The 18739-nt window shown below is 42.4% G+C and overlaps 1 protein-coding gene across 1 annotated transcript in view; it reads right to left on the minus strand.

The window, feature by feature from the left end:
• Positions 1-18739, minus strand: part of ppp1r12a (protein phosphatase 1, regulatory subunit 12A) — a 90640-nt gene continuing 71901 nt past the window's right edge. Inside the window, exons 19-26 of the mRNA XM_080753810.1 lie at positions 17961-18082; positions 17226-17294; positions 12311-12327; positions 12013-12133; positions 10815-10919; positions 10241-10288; positions 8726-8776; positions 1-2230 (exon numbers count right to left, since the gene is read on the minus strand). Coding sequence (XP_080609936.1) covers positions 2144-2230; positions 8726-8776; positions 10241-10288; positions 10815-10919; positions 12013-12133; positions 12311-12327; positions 17226-17294; positions 17961-18082 — 620 coding nt within the window. The 3' untranslated portion in view covers positions 1-2143. The remainder of the gene's footprint in view (positions 2231-8725; positions 8777-10240; positions 10289-10814; positions 10920-12012; positions 12134-12310; positions 12328-17225; positions 17295-17960; positions 18083-18739) is intronic.

Here is an 18739-nt window from a genome sequence, read left to right on the forward strand (position 1 = left end):
TGTAGTCACAGCACAGCTTGCATGTATGAAGCCACACATCTATTTTACAAGATGGGAACATTTTAAAAGGAAAATATAACATCGAGAAAAAAAAAAAGAAAAAAAAAAAGAATAAATGGTCAACAGTTCATCTGCAGCGACATTTTTTCTTTACTCTTACTCTAAAATATTCTTCAAAAGGCCACTGAAATGCATAAAATGTGTGTTTCAGATGCATGGAATATATGAGGGTGGCAAGTTGTTTCAACCTGACATCAAGACTCCTCACATGGCGTTGACAGTGCATGTAGACATTGTAAAATGGACTGGGTTAGCGATACCTAAGATTTCTTTTAGTGACAACACCTTGGCTATAATACTACAGCTTAAAAAAAAAGAACGAAAAGAAAAAAGAAATGAACAGCACTCTTCCAAAGATACAATGTGTGAAATGTAGTGAAGCAATTATATTATTTTATCTCACAATTATGTGAACACTTTATTTTTAAAACTTGAAAAAAGAAAGAAAGCATTGAACACTGCCAGCCATTCCCTCTAAGAGAGGCTCTAATGTAATCCAATGTCTTTTGAGTTTTGACTATTAAATTTCGAAATTATAACACACTTTTTGTCCTCTGGAATTTGTATACTTTCAATAGTAACAGACGGGAACCATAAACGCATGCCATGTGCTGGTCTCAAACAATACATACAGGTATATACAGCATCACTCAGTACCTGCTAAAACAAAGTGAGGAATACAGAATATAAACCGACTACACTACAAACATAACCACTTAAACCCTAGACTTAGTTCACCAAGGGCTCTATACTAGGCCCGCTCCTGTTTTTGCTCTATGCTAAATGTCAGTTTAGCATAGAACCCACAATAGGGATGTTAGGGTTCAAGTGGTTGTAAAAAAAAAAAAAAGGGGGGGGGGGGGGGGGAGGCTGAGGGGGGGTGATGGAAGAGTGAAGACCTCTACTGCTGATGGACTCATCATTAAAGCATTTTTTAAAGAAATAAATGCATATTGCACATACAGTGAAAGCTTAAATTCCACCAGGTCCACCTTGTTCTGTAAAGCGAGAATTACATTTCCCTCTTGGAGGAAGACGCACAGAAGCACAGAAATGGAGAGGGTGGGCGTTTAGATATAGATAGAAAGAGAGCAAGGAGGCCTGTGTTTGTGCATGCGTGTGTGCCCTGGTGACGTGTAATGGAGAGTGGGAACAAGGGAGGAGTAACCGATCACTCTGCACAAAGATAGGGCAGCTAGGACACAAACCTAAACACACACACACGCGCACACACATGGGGCACAAACTGGCACTTTTTTTGGAGGGTTAGGGTTGGGGTGGGGGGGGGGGGGGGGGGTGGAGGATAGAACGGGGAACCCGCACAGCACTGGACAGGAAGAGGAGCAGAAGAAATCTTAATTAAATTAAATTAAAAAATAAAGGAAAAATAACGATGACATCGATTAAGAGAGATCGTGGCACAAATAAAATCACTTGTTAGATCATAACCGTGACAGCCGAGTGATTGATGCTTTTTATGTACAACTAAAGCCTAATTTATACTTGCTCATGTGGCCACGATACTCACCAAATATCTGCTATAGTTGGTGAGCGACGCAGCCACACGACAAAGTGTAAATTCAGCTTAAGGCGTATTGGTTAAATAGTTATTCAGGCGTCTGCGCCCACATCATGCTTTTTTTACTACCCTTTTCCTTTTGCTGTGTAAACTCAGTGGTTCTATCAGGAGGACCGCAGCCACAGAATCAAGTGGATTAAAATCTATCAGGTGGTAGCGACATGGCTGGATGAATGTTTGAACGAACCAAGGAAGGAAGGAAGGAATGGATGCTGCGGTGGAGGATGTAGGGAGCAAATACAGCCAATGTCTGACCTATACTTAATTGCGTGCCCGCATCGCACATCAAAGCAGATGTACAAGCTCATCAGCTACTTCCAGTGCACGACACGCACAAGCAACTACAGTAAGTAAAATTCAGGCGTAAAAGTTGGGAGGCAAAAATAAAGGGAGTCTTGTCTCTGATGTCTGTTGCAATTAATAACTAAATGTGCAATTCCATTAGTCACTGTCATGAGGAAGTGGGGGTGCAGAGGACAGGGCGGTGGGGGGGGGGGTCTTGTTCTACTTGGAAAGCTTGCTAATGACTCGAATGAGGGCTCCGTTCTCATCTTTTAGTCTCTGGTTGTCTGCTTTCAAGTCTGGTAGCGTCTGAAAGAGAGAACAAAAAAAGGGGTGGGGGAGGAAAGGGCTTTAGATGGGTCTCGACAGATGTAGGAATGTCCAAAGTTAAGTCCAGTTTTCACAAACGTGTTAATTGCAATCTGCAGCATGTGTCAGCAATCTCAGACCAGTCACACAGCCGTCTCTCACCATTGCAACCTTTTTTATGTTTAATCGCATCCTTGTTCCAAAACTCAGGAGAGCAAGAGAAAAGAAGCGGACACACCAACAGGCCAAAGGTTTCTGATACAGAGCCATGCAGGACCAGAATGGCTACTCACTGGCAGCCACAAAAACAAAACAAATCAAAAACCCTGCCAGATCAGCCACTCACTCCTTTGATCCACACAAAGTAATGTAGGCCATCTCGCAGACAGTATCCACGTAGATACTGGCAGTACTGGTGCTTGGCCAACGATGCAGGCAATTTGCAAAGGAATCAGTTTGTGGGTTGAACTCCAAACGCATAATGGGTGGACATCTACGCTAGGTTTTCAGATGGCTGTTAATTGCCAATGCAGTTGAGTCACACAGTACCCACAAAAGGTTTGTGCACTTAATGCATTTCCCTGCTTGATTTGATCTCAACATGACAATTTTATCATCTGAATTGCTGTGTTAGTCCAGAACACCACATTGAATTACTCCACAAAAGTCTTGGCGAACATTTTAATCACTTAATCAGTGGTATATTGTTCATTCTATCATACAATTCAAACGGATATTAAAATATTAAGTGAAGTGCAAATCATGACATTTATGTATGCACCCTATTGGCTGACAAACAACAAAAAGAGGGGGTTTCACAGTCTTGAAAAAGGGGCCAAAATGGACAGAAAAAAAGAAAGCCACTTCATGCAAAGAAGCCAGAACAAGCCAAACTAAATCTGTGCACTCCCTTTCAGAGGCATCAAGACTAGGACCTGTATGACAAGGGACACTTTCCTTTACAGTACTTGGAAAAATGACTTTGCTAATAAACTTCATGCAATGGACCTGTTTCACAGACATGTCATTGCAGGGTAAAGACAGCAGAGGCAAATGAATGAGTCAATTTGAAAAAGTATGCCAAGGAGCACTGACTATGTGGACAGGACCTGCCTGGCCTGACAACACAGAGGCCCTCTACAGGAAGGGACAAAGCAGGACATTCTTTCTACAGAGAATCCGGTCTTCATTGTGTTTAACAGGATGCTAGTCCATAGTAGCCACAGATATAAAAACCTAGATGCCTCATTCGCCGCTGCAGTTCATTGGAGCGACCTGTATCGCAGAGGGAAGGAGGAAGTGCGGAAGGCACGCTGCCACTCAAAGTGACTACTGGCCAATCACAGCGTGTCCTTTCCAGGACTTAAATTATGAGCTTTATTGGCATGGGAAAACTAACGTTTACATTGCCAAAGCAAGTGCCTCTGATTGGGATACCGAACGTCTTCTGTGACGCGCTTCCCTCGAGATACAGACGCTAGTAGCCAGCGTCCCCTTCTTTGTCATGGTATGTTGGCGGGCTAACAACACAACATATGCCAGTAAACTGAATGAGGTGGGGAAAGCCAGCTCTGTAGATGGAGCTGAACTGCACACTCTGGAGGTGGTTCCAGAAGAGGATGACTAGGAAGCCGGAAACTATCCTGGAAAACAACCTCATCCTCTATGATGAGCTAGCAAAGATGAGGTACACCCTGCCACAGATTCACCACTCCTCATAACCACCAGGCATCTCAACCAAGCATGGCCATATGAGAGCTTTAAAGAGTCTTATTACAAAAAAAAAAAAAAACACTTCCAGCTACCAACTCCTGTATGGACTTTGGTGCACTTGCACACATACTACTACTATGTACATTGCCGAACATTGGCAGATGCCTGCCTAACTCATAGGAGGTCCACGACGTGTCAACAAACCAAACTCTTTGATGTCTCTGTGTGCCCTTTGACACGTTCGACGCGTTGTACAGTAAACTATACTGTAGCTACTGTACCAGGCTACCGCGGTGACGAAAAACACTCCATTTCCCGAAATGCAGCGTGAGATCACGTGACCGGGAAGTGCTTTCTCCCTGAAAGACATGCATGTTACGCTGCGGCAGAAAAGTGCATTTTTCTCCTAATCTAGCTTTTAAATCAACTTCATGTTCAAAACGCAGCCTTTACAAAAGCACTGTGGCCCACCATTGTTTAAAAACGGTCCTGGCTGAAAGAAAATATTATCGTGATAAACAGGACATACTTGGATTACATTTACTCGCATTACGTTTTTGCCAGGAGGACCTCAAAGGTATATAAAATGGCGGGTTGCCATGGGCACCTGCCAATTAAATGTTGAATAATCCTGGGCACCCTATGTGTTTAAGGATAACTGTTGAGAGACTGTACTTATAGATTGTACATCCAGATACTCACTGTTGAAGGTCTACTCTGTTGAAGGTCTACTCTGTTGAAGGTCTACTCTGTTGTGCCGAAGTCCAATTTCAACTTTTCAGTATTTACTGCTCTTTTGCTGAAAATGTCCTGCAAATGCATATTTTCCACAAGTTTCTTTCCCTGTTTTCCTTTCAAATTTTTATGGAATCCAGAATTCACCTTCATAGGTAGATTTAAACTTCGAAGTCAAAGAAGGTCATAAAAATAGCTGATCTACAAGCTCAATGTTCTGCAAATCCCCTGAAAGTCAACTGACTTGCCAATGGCAGGACGTGTGATGTTTTGTAATGGTGAAATATTGCACACAAAATAAAAATAAAATTATCTTGGCGATTACGTCATACAGCTCATGAAAATGCTAGTATCTCAAATTATTAGATAATAGTTTATAATACAGAAATGTCAACCATCTGTAAAGTATGTTCATTTACACACTGAATACTTGGTCTGGGCTACTGTTGAACAAATTACAACATCAATGTGACGTGGCGCACTGTTAAATTAATCTAGAATATTATCAAAGTTTCACTTTTTGAATTACATTATGGAAATAAAAAGAAGTTTTCCATGATATTAAATTGTTTTGTTATGTACCTGTGTATTCAGTGTTGATACTGAACATACAGTATATTCATTCATATACTCATGGTAGATACTGTTAATAGATGTGCATATATCCACCTGTATACTCATGGTTGATACTGTAAATGGTATTCTGTATCTTCATATATTCACTGGTGATGTAGTGATGATTAATATAGTGATGTATTGATTCGTATCTTCACAGTACATTTATATTTATTGATCGACTGTACATATTTTCACTCTTTCGCAGATCAAAAGCAAATATCTTTATTTCGTTATTGACCCTTACCTGTGTTTCATTCTTACTGCTGTAGATGCTAGGCCTGTCACAATTATTACATAATAGTCTAATCACAATTATTTGACATATCGCAATTATTTTGTCATAATCGTCGTAATCGTTTCCATGATCTACAAGCTCACATTGCGTCGCATGTGAGCTTGTAGATCGGCTGTTTCCACTATCTATGTTCTTTATTAAAGGGGAAGACCACCCATTTTCAATATTGAACTGTGTCATTCATATACCTTAGAGGAGTTGTGTGGAAATAGAAAAAAAGTTCCTCCCTTTCTGTGTTGCCTAGAACTGGAGGATTGATTTTGGGGTTTGTATTGTAGTACAATGTAGTACAAGTACAATGTGTGATGTCATCAAGTTGTAGTTTACAATACAAACCCCAAAATCAATCCTCCAGTTCTAGGCAACACAGAAAGGGGGGAACTTTTTTTCTATTTCCACACAACTCCTCTAAGGTATATTAACTCACCCACTGCATATGTCGAGTTTGACGAGCTATAGTTATGGGTCCACTCTGCTTATGACGAATATGACGAGTTATCAATTAGCTTTAATAACTATAAAACAAAAAAGTATGATCGCCGATTCGCCATCCATAGCGCTCTATGGACCCGCCCTATTCACAAAAAACGGATCTGGATGTTCCAGAACGGAAATGGGGGGGCGGGACAACGACGCCTGTATCCTGTCTGCCGAAATGTCATCCGGTTCAATGTTGTGCAACACCAGCGTGGCGCTCCGTCGGTTTCGCTTTGAGCGATGGAAGGCTGTAGTGCTTTGTTGCTTACCCTGCCTGGATCGTATTGTGAATGCAATCGGTGAACCATCGCGCAATGGATTCGCGCGCGCGCCCACGTTAAAGGTAGGCAAAATCCTGGCGGTGTGGACCATTAGAAGGGTCTTAAAAATAGCGGTGGGTGAGTTAATAACACAGTTCAATATTGAAAATAGGCGGTCTTCCCCATTAAGTATAAAAGTTGTCAAATATGTCAGTAATATATATTTAGGTTATATATTTAGGTGTCATATCTGTGCAACTTCAAAGCCTACAAGCAAAACATAAATGTAATTGTCAAAGACAAAAACACAATTAAATCGTTAATTGGGTAGTGACAATTAATCGTCATGTAAAATGTCATAATCGTGAGAGCCCTAGCTATGACATCTGAATTTCCCTCCAGGGATCGATAAATGTTTATCTAATGGTATTATTAGTGCTTGTTAACTGGTACACTAAAATCACACGTACCAGCTAGACGTGTCACAATGCTCTACATCCACCATTTGATTGGACTGTTATTTTAAGTTCATGATTCGGGTCTTGCTCATTGTTTTTCGACTTCCGATGGGGTATGAAATGAAACCCCTAGTACCCACTATGCATTTAATTAGCTACGCCTGAGTTTACGTAGTTATGACACGTCTGTGAAAAGGCTCCATTTAATCATCTGTAATTGAAAACACACAACCATAATTGTGTGTAAATGAAATGCATACAACCAGCCAAATTGGGTATTAGTAAAATAACAGCAAGTCTAAGCTGATACTCACCTGGCGTGACCCTCATATACAATATGTGACATTATTACCTATGGTAAAATAGCGCTGTATACTTAAAACTGGTAAAACCTTGGAAACGTGTACTGTATATAAGGAGAGTGCCCTGTCAGCAAACACCAAATCCAAACACCCTCCCCAATCTACAAAACCAGGAGGTCTGGGGAGGCAGGGAAAGGGGTGCTAGTTAAGGAAGGAAGGAGCATCAAAATCATGGTTGGTTGGGCGGCTGGACACCTGCCTGTCTATGGATGCGGGGCGGTGCGGAAATGGAGCATGAGAAGGGTAAGGTTGGGGGACACGTGAGGAGAAGGAGGAGGACAAGAAGAAGGAGGTGGTGTAGGAAGAGGAGGTGGTAGGCTGACTGACGGACGGACGGACGGACGGGCGGGCGGGGCGTGGCTTTAGAGGTCGATGGCGGGCAGGTGGCTGCAGGCGGACTGGGAGAGCTTAGCCACCACGCGGGCCAGGGCCCGGTTCTCTGCCTGCAGCCTCTCTTTAACCTGCCGCAGGGTCTGAACCTGCTTTACCTGGGGGAGGTTCTGCAGGAAAACGACAAAGAAAAAGAACACCACACAACAACAGGAAGAAGAAGGGGGGGGTATGGAAGGAGAGAGAGAAAAGAAAGAATAGAAAATGGAGGCGGAAAAGAGGGGCATAGAGGCAAGTAGTAGTAAGGGGTAAATGTTATGAGCGTTTGTAGAGAAGAAACAGAAAACAAATCAGGGATAGGTACGGAGGGGAGAGGGTCGGTTAGAGATAGCACAATATAAATGAATAGGGAAAGAGAGAGAGGAGGAGGGAAACAGAAAAGGAAGATTGTTAGAATAATGGGGAGAGAGAGATTGGAAAACTGAAGGCGTGATAAGAGCTCTTTCGGCTGCTGCGTGTCGGGAGAGATTTTCCTCTCGGCTAGCCGAGTTGAATAGAAAGGGACAGCGATAAGATCAGAGTAGCTGCCTACGACCTAGAAATGAACGTACTGTACTACATTATCACACTGCTGGGAAGGACACAACACTGCTACTATTCAACAGCCTTGGGGTATATCTCAACCCACCGGTTTACCAGAACAAGGACATTCAAGTGAACATCTTTAAAAACAGCTTAAATATTCTGTTGGCACAGACTATAATGGGTGATCTGAATTATTTTTACTGGCCCGGCTGAATAAAAAAAAAAACGAATATCTGCTAATATAAAGGCTTGATGTACAGTAGTGGTTTTATGATATCACCATCTTGTCCCGTGTATCTATACAGTATACCCGTAAGACGCCTAAGGGCGAAAAGCCCTAAAGGGCGAGGTTGCGCCATCTGTCTTAACATTCCTGTCACATTGAGGGTAGCACGAGTCCACCAAGAACTGAAACCCCTAACGGATAATCTCAACGTCATGGTGAAATTAGAAAAAATGTGCATCGGGTCCAGTATGGGTCTAGAGTGCGGCTGGTCTGCTAAATTCAGCTGAAAGTGCCAATTTGGCCAAACAGCTGTACTTACTGACCTTTGGAAATGGAAGAAAGAAATAACATCCCTGCATCGCACATTACAAGTACAGTCATGAAATCACCAAACACATGTGTCATCCAGAAAAGTACAAATATTGTGAGATGTTACCTTGAGTTCCTCCTCCATCTCAGAGATCTTCCTTTCTAGAGCTCTTCTTTCCTGTGGGATGGAGGATAAAATACATGAACCCTGGCTTTCCTTCTTAAGACAGCAAGCCCATAAGACGCAAGTAAACACAGACAACTCATCAGACGCTCTGTACACTGCACTAAGCAGACACGTGAGATGGTGAGGAGGTAGCCATTTTGCACACACGTGAACACACATGATAGTGAGGTGTCTGAAAGCCACAACCAGGCAAAGTGATTTGAACAACCTCTTTAAAGTTAAAATGATAGATGATGTTTGGTGGCCGAGTTAATGAAATGACTGAGACATGGTCAACTGAATATACACTAGAGGCCTGTTTGTCACGGAATGAAGAAAGGTGTTACAATGATCAGATACATTGCTTTATGTTAGAGTATGGACATCAACCAGTAATAAAGTCTATGTGATTAATGCGTGATAGTGAAGTCTATGTGATAGTGTTACAGCTAAGGTGTTAGTTAACTCATTTGTTGCGAGTCCCGATAGTCACGAGAATTTCCCTATGTCTTTCACTGCCTTTCTTCTCTTACCTTTAACGTGGTCACGAGAATATCCGTGTGCACGATCGGACTCGAAACGAAACGAAATGAATTGTGCGTGTTTACGCTGTCCACAGAAAATCTGAACATCCGTTCAAGAACTAGCTCTCATGTTGTATAAACAGTGAGTGAATGGAACCATCCCATGGCTCGGAGGGATGGCTGCTTCCGGTTGCCATGGTAATGGTGCAGCGATCAAATTTTTCTTCTTTTGATTAACATTTATTTTTAATTAAAGCTTATTACATTTTCGGGATTATCGGGCCTGACAGGGAGCTACATAGAAAGGGTTGTTTTTGGCAGGGACTGTGTTAAAATGTATAGATTGCAACCACCATCAAATATGATTACAAAAGAAAAATACATCAAAGATGAATGCACAAAACACATGCCAGAGTAATTTAACAGTGAGCGCACAATTCCTTATTCGTCTACTGCCTGTACACACGCGCACACGCGTGCTGCAGCACACAATTAAAAAAAAACAGAGTAAAAAAAGACATTCTTGACAAGTGGTGACCACGCGTTGCCTTGAAGTTTGAAAGAAAAGAAGAAAAAAAAAAAACATGTGAGAGAGAAGGTGCTGGGTGTTTTGGGAGTGTGTTGTTCTCCCTCCACCCCAGGTACAAGGGTATTTGTGACACGACAGCCAACAGCAGAAAGGACTGGCATAAAAAACAACAACTCTTGCTTAGAAGATCATACCGCCACCCAGATGAAATTGGGGCCTGCTTGTTACCTTCAGACATAAAGCCATTAGCATAATGTTACAAGACTGTTCGAGCAGTAAGAGATCATAATCCAGGCAAAACAATGGGAACGGGCATCTGAGCTCAACTTTCCCACATCTACAAGAAAAAAATAACCCCATCAAACTACATTCAACAAGATAAATGTTTGTAACAGAAGTGGAATATTAGTTTGTCATTATTACCCTTTTCTCCATCTCGAGTTGCGACCGGTCAGCATAACGTTCCTGCCTCTGCAAAAAGGGGGGGGGGAACAGTCATTAGCAGTGGTGGAAAAAGTACTCAAATGTTTTACTAAAGTAAAAGTATCAATACCACAATATAAAAATACTCTGTTCCAAGTAAAAGGTTTGTGTTCAAATTGTTACTCGAGTAAAAGTACAAAAGTATTGGCATCAAAATATACTTAAAGTACCAAAAATAAAAGTACTAAAATGTTTAAAAACAGCACAACAGCCATGCCTTTGTTGAGCCCATGTATAAAACAGGGCTGAAGTGGATAATGTTTGTTTTACAATATAATAATTTATATCTGCAAAGTAACTAGTGACTAACGTTTTCAAATAATTGCAGTCCAGTAAAAGTACAATATTTTCCTGAAGTAAAAGTATTGGAAATCGGAAATAATACTCCAGTAAAGTAAAAAAGAATACCTAAAAATTGTACAGTACTTGAGTAAATGTACATAGTGACATTACACCACTGCTCATTAGCCCCAGACCACATGAACCCCAGGATCAAACGGGGCATGTTGTATACCTGCGTGGCTTTCTCCAGCTGCAGCTTCATGTCCGTCAGCTCCAGGTCAGTGTCACGTAACTGGGCCTTCAGCTTCTCATTTTCAGCTAAAATCTGCTCATAGAGCTACAAGGACAGAGGAAACCGCAGAGAATGTTAGAGAGGCAGGGGCTGAAACTTCTAAAAGGGCCTTTTGGTGAAATTGTTTGGAAATAGCAGACCTCCAAGCTCACAACTTGTCACAGCGTGATGCCTTGTGAGCTTGGAGGTCAGCTATTTTCGGTACTTGATACCACACTAAACTTAAGCATAAAAAAGCAATGCTGGCGTAACGGCATGGATTTCTACACAGAGAGGGCAATTTTGTCAACATAAGATGCTGCGTTCAAGTTCAGGAGAGTTTGGACAAGGTGATTCCATATGGCATGGAAGGAGGGGGCATTTGCAATTCTTTCACCATAGTAAAAACTGCATTCATGGTCTGGAGAGGGCACTTCTTACAGATGGATAAAAGGGCAGGGGCTCAAGCCCCCTTTGATGTCTATGTGTGCACGTGCCTAAGAGGAAACAATAGCACATGTTGTGCATTAAAGTGGTACACCTACAATTCTCGCTCAGCCTCGTCAACATGCAACGCTCCACTCACTGAAAGTTTTTAGGCTGAAGGCAGAGTGGCTGTCTCAGAATCCTTAAGTTCCCGGTTCGATCCCCAGCTTCTCCTGGCTTTGTGTCAAAAGTGCTCTTGAGCCAAGATATTTAACCCTTAACTAGTCTTGATGGGTAGGTTGGTACCTAGACATGGGCACGTGCACATGGGCGCGTGCATGCATCCGCCTGGGTGACAGTAGACTGCTGGGCGAGCACTGGCACTTTGGCATGGGATCAACTTTCATAAAAAAAGAAAAAATGCACAGACCTGGTTGGTTGTTTAAGTTGGACAAAATGTGGCTATAGTTTCCCAAATATGGAGATGACTGACGTCTGACATCATAGATGTTTGACGTCATAATTTTCGGGCCCATTGAGAACGCTGAGCTGGTTCGAGTGATCATTGTGATGTCAGAATAGGTCAGTGCAAATGAATTCTGTCTTGGCCATATATGGAGCGTGACACGAGCGTGACAGGACTCACGCACGCATAGGAGCTGCATGTTTTTATAGTAAAGGAACCATTTACCATTTTATTTTCCTAATTGAAAAGTCTTAAGTAATGGTATACCTTCTTATAGTCAGTGGTGTCATCTCTTTCCAGCTTGCTCGAGTATGGCCTCCGACCCTCGCCGTAGCCACGGCTACCTAGAGCGTCAATGCGGTCGGAGGATGAAGTACTGCTCTCGTGTCTGAAACGAGAGTGATGAAAGGACCTCGACGTTTAGCCTCATCAACTGTGCAAATCATCCACAGGGTGGATTTCAATTAACAGGTCTGCAGAGTGATAGTGTTGGAAATTAATTGTTAGTGTTTTTTTCTTAAACCATTGTAAAAGTAGAAGAGAGGTAATATGGGCATCAACATACCTGGACAGACGATCACTCTGAAAGAGAACAGAAACAGAATGTGAATCATCCTGTCCTTAGATCGTAAGCAAATGTTGCACTCGACATAATTTCAAACAAAGCAGTTTCACCAGTTTCTAGGCAAGGTACAGTGAAGGAAATCTAAGATTAATATTTCAAGTCCCTGTCTACATAATTATCCTGATGTTGTTTGAAATCCAAAGAAACATCATCTCTTTGCCCCAAAAATGCCCCTAAAGGAGCTTTATATTACTAGTTTCTCTGCCCTCATTTAGTATTCCAGTATCTACGTTTGGTAATACGCATCCACAGAGAACATTCAAACAAACACCAAACGCATGCAATGAAAACAGAGCAAGCCAGTCATTTCCTACCCACCCCATGTGTTGTGCGGGGTAGATGGTAGCACAGGTCCAAAAAAGACCCGAAACGTAACCGAGGGCAGTGATGTTAATAGGTTTTTAATGTAATGAGTCCCGGGACCCCAGAAGAGTTTTTCGGATGAGTCCCAGGGATATTTTATGGGTCCCAAAAAATTCAACGCCGCGGAGATGGGTATCGTTCACCTCTGAATCGATACGATACCTTTTTCGATACCTGGGAATCGATATGATACCTTTTTCGATACCGTTTTCGATACTTTTTTATGTATTATTATTATTATTACTACCCTTATTATTACCATTATTATTATTATTATTAACTTTTTTCTATAGGCTATTTTACACACCACAATAGGTTATTAAGGCCGTCTAAAGACTGAGCTTGTAGATCGGCTATTTTCAAAATGTTTGCCTATTTCTTATATTTATTTTACAATTTGGCTAATGTTTGAACTTAGAACTAGGATTTCTAAATACACTAGGCTACAGACACGCATTTAATTATATTTATATCACTGGGACCCCAATTTATATTACATTTTAAAAAACTAGAGTAGGCCTACAAATGGAACAGGTCCATTTGGTTCCATTTGTTCACCGAGTAACAGACCCATTAAGTTTCCAAAAGATTCCCTTTTACTTTGCTATTAGCAATATAAAACGTTTTTATATTCAGCAAAATGTCAGTAATGGTATTGTCTGCCTCTCATTATTGTCAAGGAAGAAAGTACCGCATGTCGCTGCCTTGCTTAAGTTTCATCAAGGCAAAAAAAAGCACCCTAAGACACACACCAAAAGTTGTGTGTGCGGGGGAAAGAGGAGGGGCAGCCACCGTTGCACAGAAATCACTTTCACTTTCAGCTTATGACAAACGGCAGCTTTTAATCAATGCACAAGGATTTAAGGACATTATATTTATAATGATTACAAGAACATTCACTACCTGTAGCTATGGAGTAGGCCTACTCCGTTGGAACCTACTCTGTTGGAACGGAAATAAACTTGTACGTGCTGTTAGACAGACAGTTGGCTCCTCTCCTCTCCGCAGGTTTAATAGGAAGCAAAGACAGACACCACGGTTTGATTTGATCATTGCGTAGTCAATTATGAAGGGATTTCAAAAATTTAAACGTCTCCATATTGCTTGGGAAGTCTACTTAGCAGAACATCGCGGCCTTTGCGATTCGCTAATCGCTAATGTTTTTATTTTACCGCGATGCGGTAAATTATGGATTAATAATGGAGGCGCGTCCCCGGGACCCCAGAAACAAGACGTGAATGCGTCTCTGGGCGACATGAACGCGTATTTGACGCGGGACGCGCACGTAATGACATCACTGCGAGGGTATTTGGACCGAGCCGAATTTCCCTGAGAAACATTCTGATTTACTAGCCTGTGCACAAAACAACACAGAGAAAGATTGGATCCGGTCCGAAATGGAGCCGATTAAATTTGGATCCTATCAAAGTGGAGCCGGGGAAAATTGACCCGATCTGGCCGGGACTTTAGCCCCATACTGTGTCCGATGCTTATTTTCACCATTACTTTGAGACTGGTCGTCTTCTTTCTCTACTCTAGTGCTGAGCGCACCTCCCTCGCCTCTTCCGAGAGCTACAGCGGAGGGCTGCCGCTGCGTCATGTACACGTGTGTGTGTGTGTGTGTGTGTGTGTGCCCGCGCGTGCGCATGCGTGTGTGCTCATCACGCACTGTGCTGTGTGTTTCAGACACACCCTCTCGGATCCTTGCGGGTAAATGCATTTCGGAATGCCCTGAACAAGATCCATGGCAATTGGACCTTACCAGACCCCTGCCCCGAGGGACAAGTGAATATTTTAGCCCCAAAATGGCTCGGTTCGGCTCTCAGGTAATCGGTTCCGGGCAGACCCGTGCTACCCTCTAGTGTGGGGTCAGAGGAGTGCTTGTTGTCTCCCCCCATATCGCTGCATACAGGGGTGTCACAAGGGGGGGACTGAGTAACTAGGGCCCAAGGTGGAGGGGCCTTAATTATTTTATACTTTAGCTATTGAAAAATAGCAGATAAACAAGCTCGCTGCGAGCTTGTAGATCTGCTATTTTTGAAAAGTTGCTAAAATGTGTGCAAATCTTTGAACATTTGTCACTCACAGGGGGGGGGGGGGGGGGGGGGGGGGTCCCTGGAACTGAATATTTTTAGATGGGGGGGGGGGGGGGGGGGGGGGGGGGGGGGTCTGTGGCCAAATACATATCATTTTGGCGGTCCTTCACTTGAAAAGGTTTGAGCACCACTGACAGAAACATATATACTATATTAATGCTTTGGAGATATGCAATGTGATATGCAACTACCACTATTTTCACATGTAACCTTCGAAAAAACAAAAAACTTATTTTTGGGATGAGGGTATTTCATGTTCACAAAGACATTGTGAATGTTTGTCATGACAGGGATACATTTGTGTCAATTATGGTGTGATCCATTTATTGTAGGTATCTTTTATCTATTTATTTTTTGTACATTATTATTTCTGATTTCTGACTGTTATACTGCAGGATGTTATATTTGTCTGTCATTTAACTCATTGCATGCCAGGCCCGATAGTCCCGAGATTATTTTAATGTCTTTCCCTGCCAGGCCCGATAATTTCCGCCATTTTGAAAAAACCTTTTTTTTTTTTTTTCAAAATTTTCTTTTTTTTCAGAATCTTTTTTGGACCCCAAAAAATGTAGTAGGCATGGTAGAAATTGCGAAATTGCATGTTTAACCCCCATAGCAACCCCATCTATCAAGCATGGCAGCCATCTTTGTTTACATTTTAGGAAAACATAATGGCTTGTATCTCATGAATGCCTGAACGGATTTCCATTCGGATTTTTTTGTTTGAAAGCTGTAAGCAATGTGGACACACGTGGTGCATTATCTAGGCATGGGTGTGCATGATCCGTGCACTATGAATTACATGGAAGTCTATGGAGACCAGAGGCACCATAGAGTACGAAGGTATTGTTAAATGGCGGGGAATGTGTTAATGTTTCAATGAATTGAGTAAAACCTCTCATCAGACCTTGTATTGAACTTTACTCTCCTGTGCTTATAAAGTATTCAATCAATCAAGTCTGTAGTTGGCATTGCACTTATGAGCAACCTCAACACTAATATTAGACACAAGATCCTGCCCAGTTAAGGCAACCATTTAAGGGATACAGAGCTGAATAAACTGCGAAATAAAGTACAAATTCTCTGGTAAACTAGACAGCTCTTTCTCAGTCTGTCTCAGCAGCTGACCTGCACACCACCCCCTCTTCTCCAAACATGCATTCTTGAATAGCTGCCAAAGCTCCCAAGTTCTAAAGAGCCTCAAGGTTCTACCACTGCTCTCAGACCTCTCCTCGCTTATGCTGCCCCAGTAGCGGGCCTCAAAGTGGGGGTAGAGATCAGATATGGTGATGGCTGGTTGGCGGGTCAGGAGAGGGGGTCAAGCCTCTAGCTATTTTAAAATTGCATTCAGCTTCCTGATGCTGACGGACAATGATTAGAGGAGCAGCTGAAACAATGTGTAGCCAAGACATCATGCGAGCCTTGCAGTGCGATGAATGACAAGAGCGCTGAAGCACAGAACTGCTCTGATTGCCTGCCGTGTCTGCAATATCTGCTGCAGAGTACCCAAGTCTAAAGCCTGATTTATCCTTGGCTGCGCGTCTTATCGCGCACCGAAATAGCGCACACCGTTTCAAAGCGCAGCACCCGCGTGCCACTATGTATAATACAGGCTTATTGTCTCATACAAATTTATCGTAATGACCGTGTTGCATGCTAAATGATTTTCATTCATGCCCATTTAGGTAAGAAAGGTGGTTGTTATGATGAATTAAAACGTATGCTTTTGTTCATCTTGGCTCACTTACAGGTTAAGAATTTGACTAAGATTCAAAAGCCTTAGTAAAAAAAGAATCGCTGTGATAATTACACAATTACTTATAATATACTGAGAACAATGGGCTTCGAGGGCTTTTCCTGAATGCTTTCCTATATGCCAGCAGAGATAATAGGGTGTTTAGCCAGTTAGTTCCGCTGCAGCTCCGCCTTAGTTACCGTTTTGCCCTGCAACAATTCCTGGCTGGCTGGTCAAATATTGTGCGCCCTACTCTACGTTCTTAATTTTATTTATTTATAGTTTTTTTTTTATTCTTTTGAAATTTAGATAATAAAAAATTACCCAGTGAGACAGTGACCCAACCATCTGTAACCATCCATTGTTTGGATTTAACCACTGCTGCTACTCCCATTCTAACAGGAAGTACCAGTGAGGTTTCCAACTTCACGCCACTGTTGTACGAATCATTCAAAATGTTTGTCGGGACGCCCGCTGGTCTACCGGTCCAGGCGCATACCACATACATAGGTTCAGTGTAGCCTGACAGCGTGTCGCCGGCTCGAGTCCCGATCCCGACCAAAATTGCTGTGTGTCACTCCCCATTTCCTGTACCTATCAAAGGCATAAAAGCCCCAAAAACATATCTTAAAAAAAGACAGAATCAAGGGTGTGTCCTTACTTGAGGCTCCTCCCCCTTGGTGCTGCCTTCCTCTGAGTCAGACTGCTGCTCTGGGTCATTTTCATCACTCTGGAAGTAAAACACAAAGACATCATTAGAAATTACATGAAACCACTGCACCCTCCAATATTAGTGTGTGTGTGTGTGTGTGTGTGTGTGTGTGTGTGTGTGTGTGTGTGTGTGTGTGTGTGTGTGTGTGTGTGTGTGTGTGTGTGTGTGTGTCAGGAGTCATCAATATGTCCGTACACAGACAAATCTGTCCGTGACAAAGAGTTGGTCTTGTCCGTGGCAAACTCTAGACTTTGCTTTTACACACCATTATAATATTCGTATTTGATCATAATACCCAATTACTGAATGTCTTTCTTCAGAATATGTATGACACTGATTTACTACGACACTATTTGGTACATTATGAGTCCAACTAGTAGCCTACTGTTGGTTCTCAAATGTTTTATTTGGTTTCCGTTTGTACACTCTCAGAGTTACAGACCTGTTATGGTCATTCAGGGCTAGGTCTGTATGTGTTTCTGGTAATATTATTGTCTGCTCGTTTTGTATGCCATGGCAAAAATTGATTTTTTTTTTACAAAACTGTCCACCACAAGCCAGCATGGTGATGACCCCTGGTGTGTGTGTGTGTGTGTGTGTGTGTGTGTGTGTGTGTGTGTGTGTGTGTGTGTGTGTGTGTGTGTGTGTGTGTGAGTGTGTGTGAGTGTGTGTTGTGTCTCTCACATCTTGTGTCCAGTAGGAAACCCCAGTGGAGCGTCTCTTCTCGCGGGGCCGCCTGCGATCCCGTATGGAGCGGGGCTGAGTCTTATCCTCTCCCTCCTTCTCCTCCTCCTTTCTGTCTGTATCTGTCCATGGGGAAGGAAGAAAAAACAAAACGTATGTTTCTATGATCAGTGGTGCTCAAACCTTTTAATGTCAACAACCCCTAGAAATATATGTATTTGACTGCAGACGCCGATGTATTTGAACCCCCCACCAGAAGCAAAGATTTACAAAAGTTTGCTTTAAAGAATATATATCATCACTGTCGGGCAGAAACCTCGTATCTCCAAGTTTCAAATTTGTACGTTTTTTTTCGCAAAGTAAATTACTGCTTCATCATATGGCCATCGCACAAAAGTAGTGAAAACAGCAGATCTACAAGCACACAACGCCTCGCGGTGCGAGGCGTTGTGTGCTTGCAGATCTGCTGTTTTCACTAGTTTAGTTCATTTTTAAAATGATAAATGCAAAACAAACGGTCTTGGACATACAAGGTTTCCACCCGACAACGACGATATATATATATATATATATTTAAAGATTTGAACACATTTTCATGATTTAAAAAAAATAAATAGCAGATCTACAAGCTCACAGCGCGGCACTCGGTGCCGCGCTGTGAGCTTGCATATCTGCTATTTTTTAATAGTTGAAGCATAAAATAACGGTCCCACCTTTCTGTCTGTATCTGTCCATGGGGAGGAAAGAAGGGACACAGGAGCCAGGTTTGTACCACGCAC

This window comes from Nannobrachium achirus (genome assembly GCF_963921795.1).
Source record: "Nannobrachium achirus genome assembly, chromosome: 23".
NCBI lineage: Eukaryota > Metazoa > Chordata > Actinopteri > Myctophiformes > Myctophidae > Nannobrachium > Nannobrachium achirus.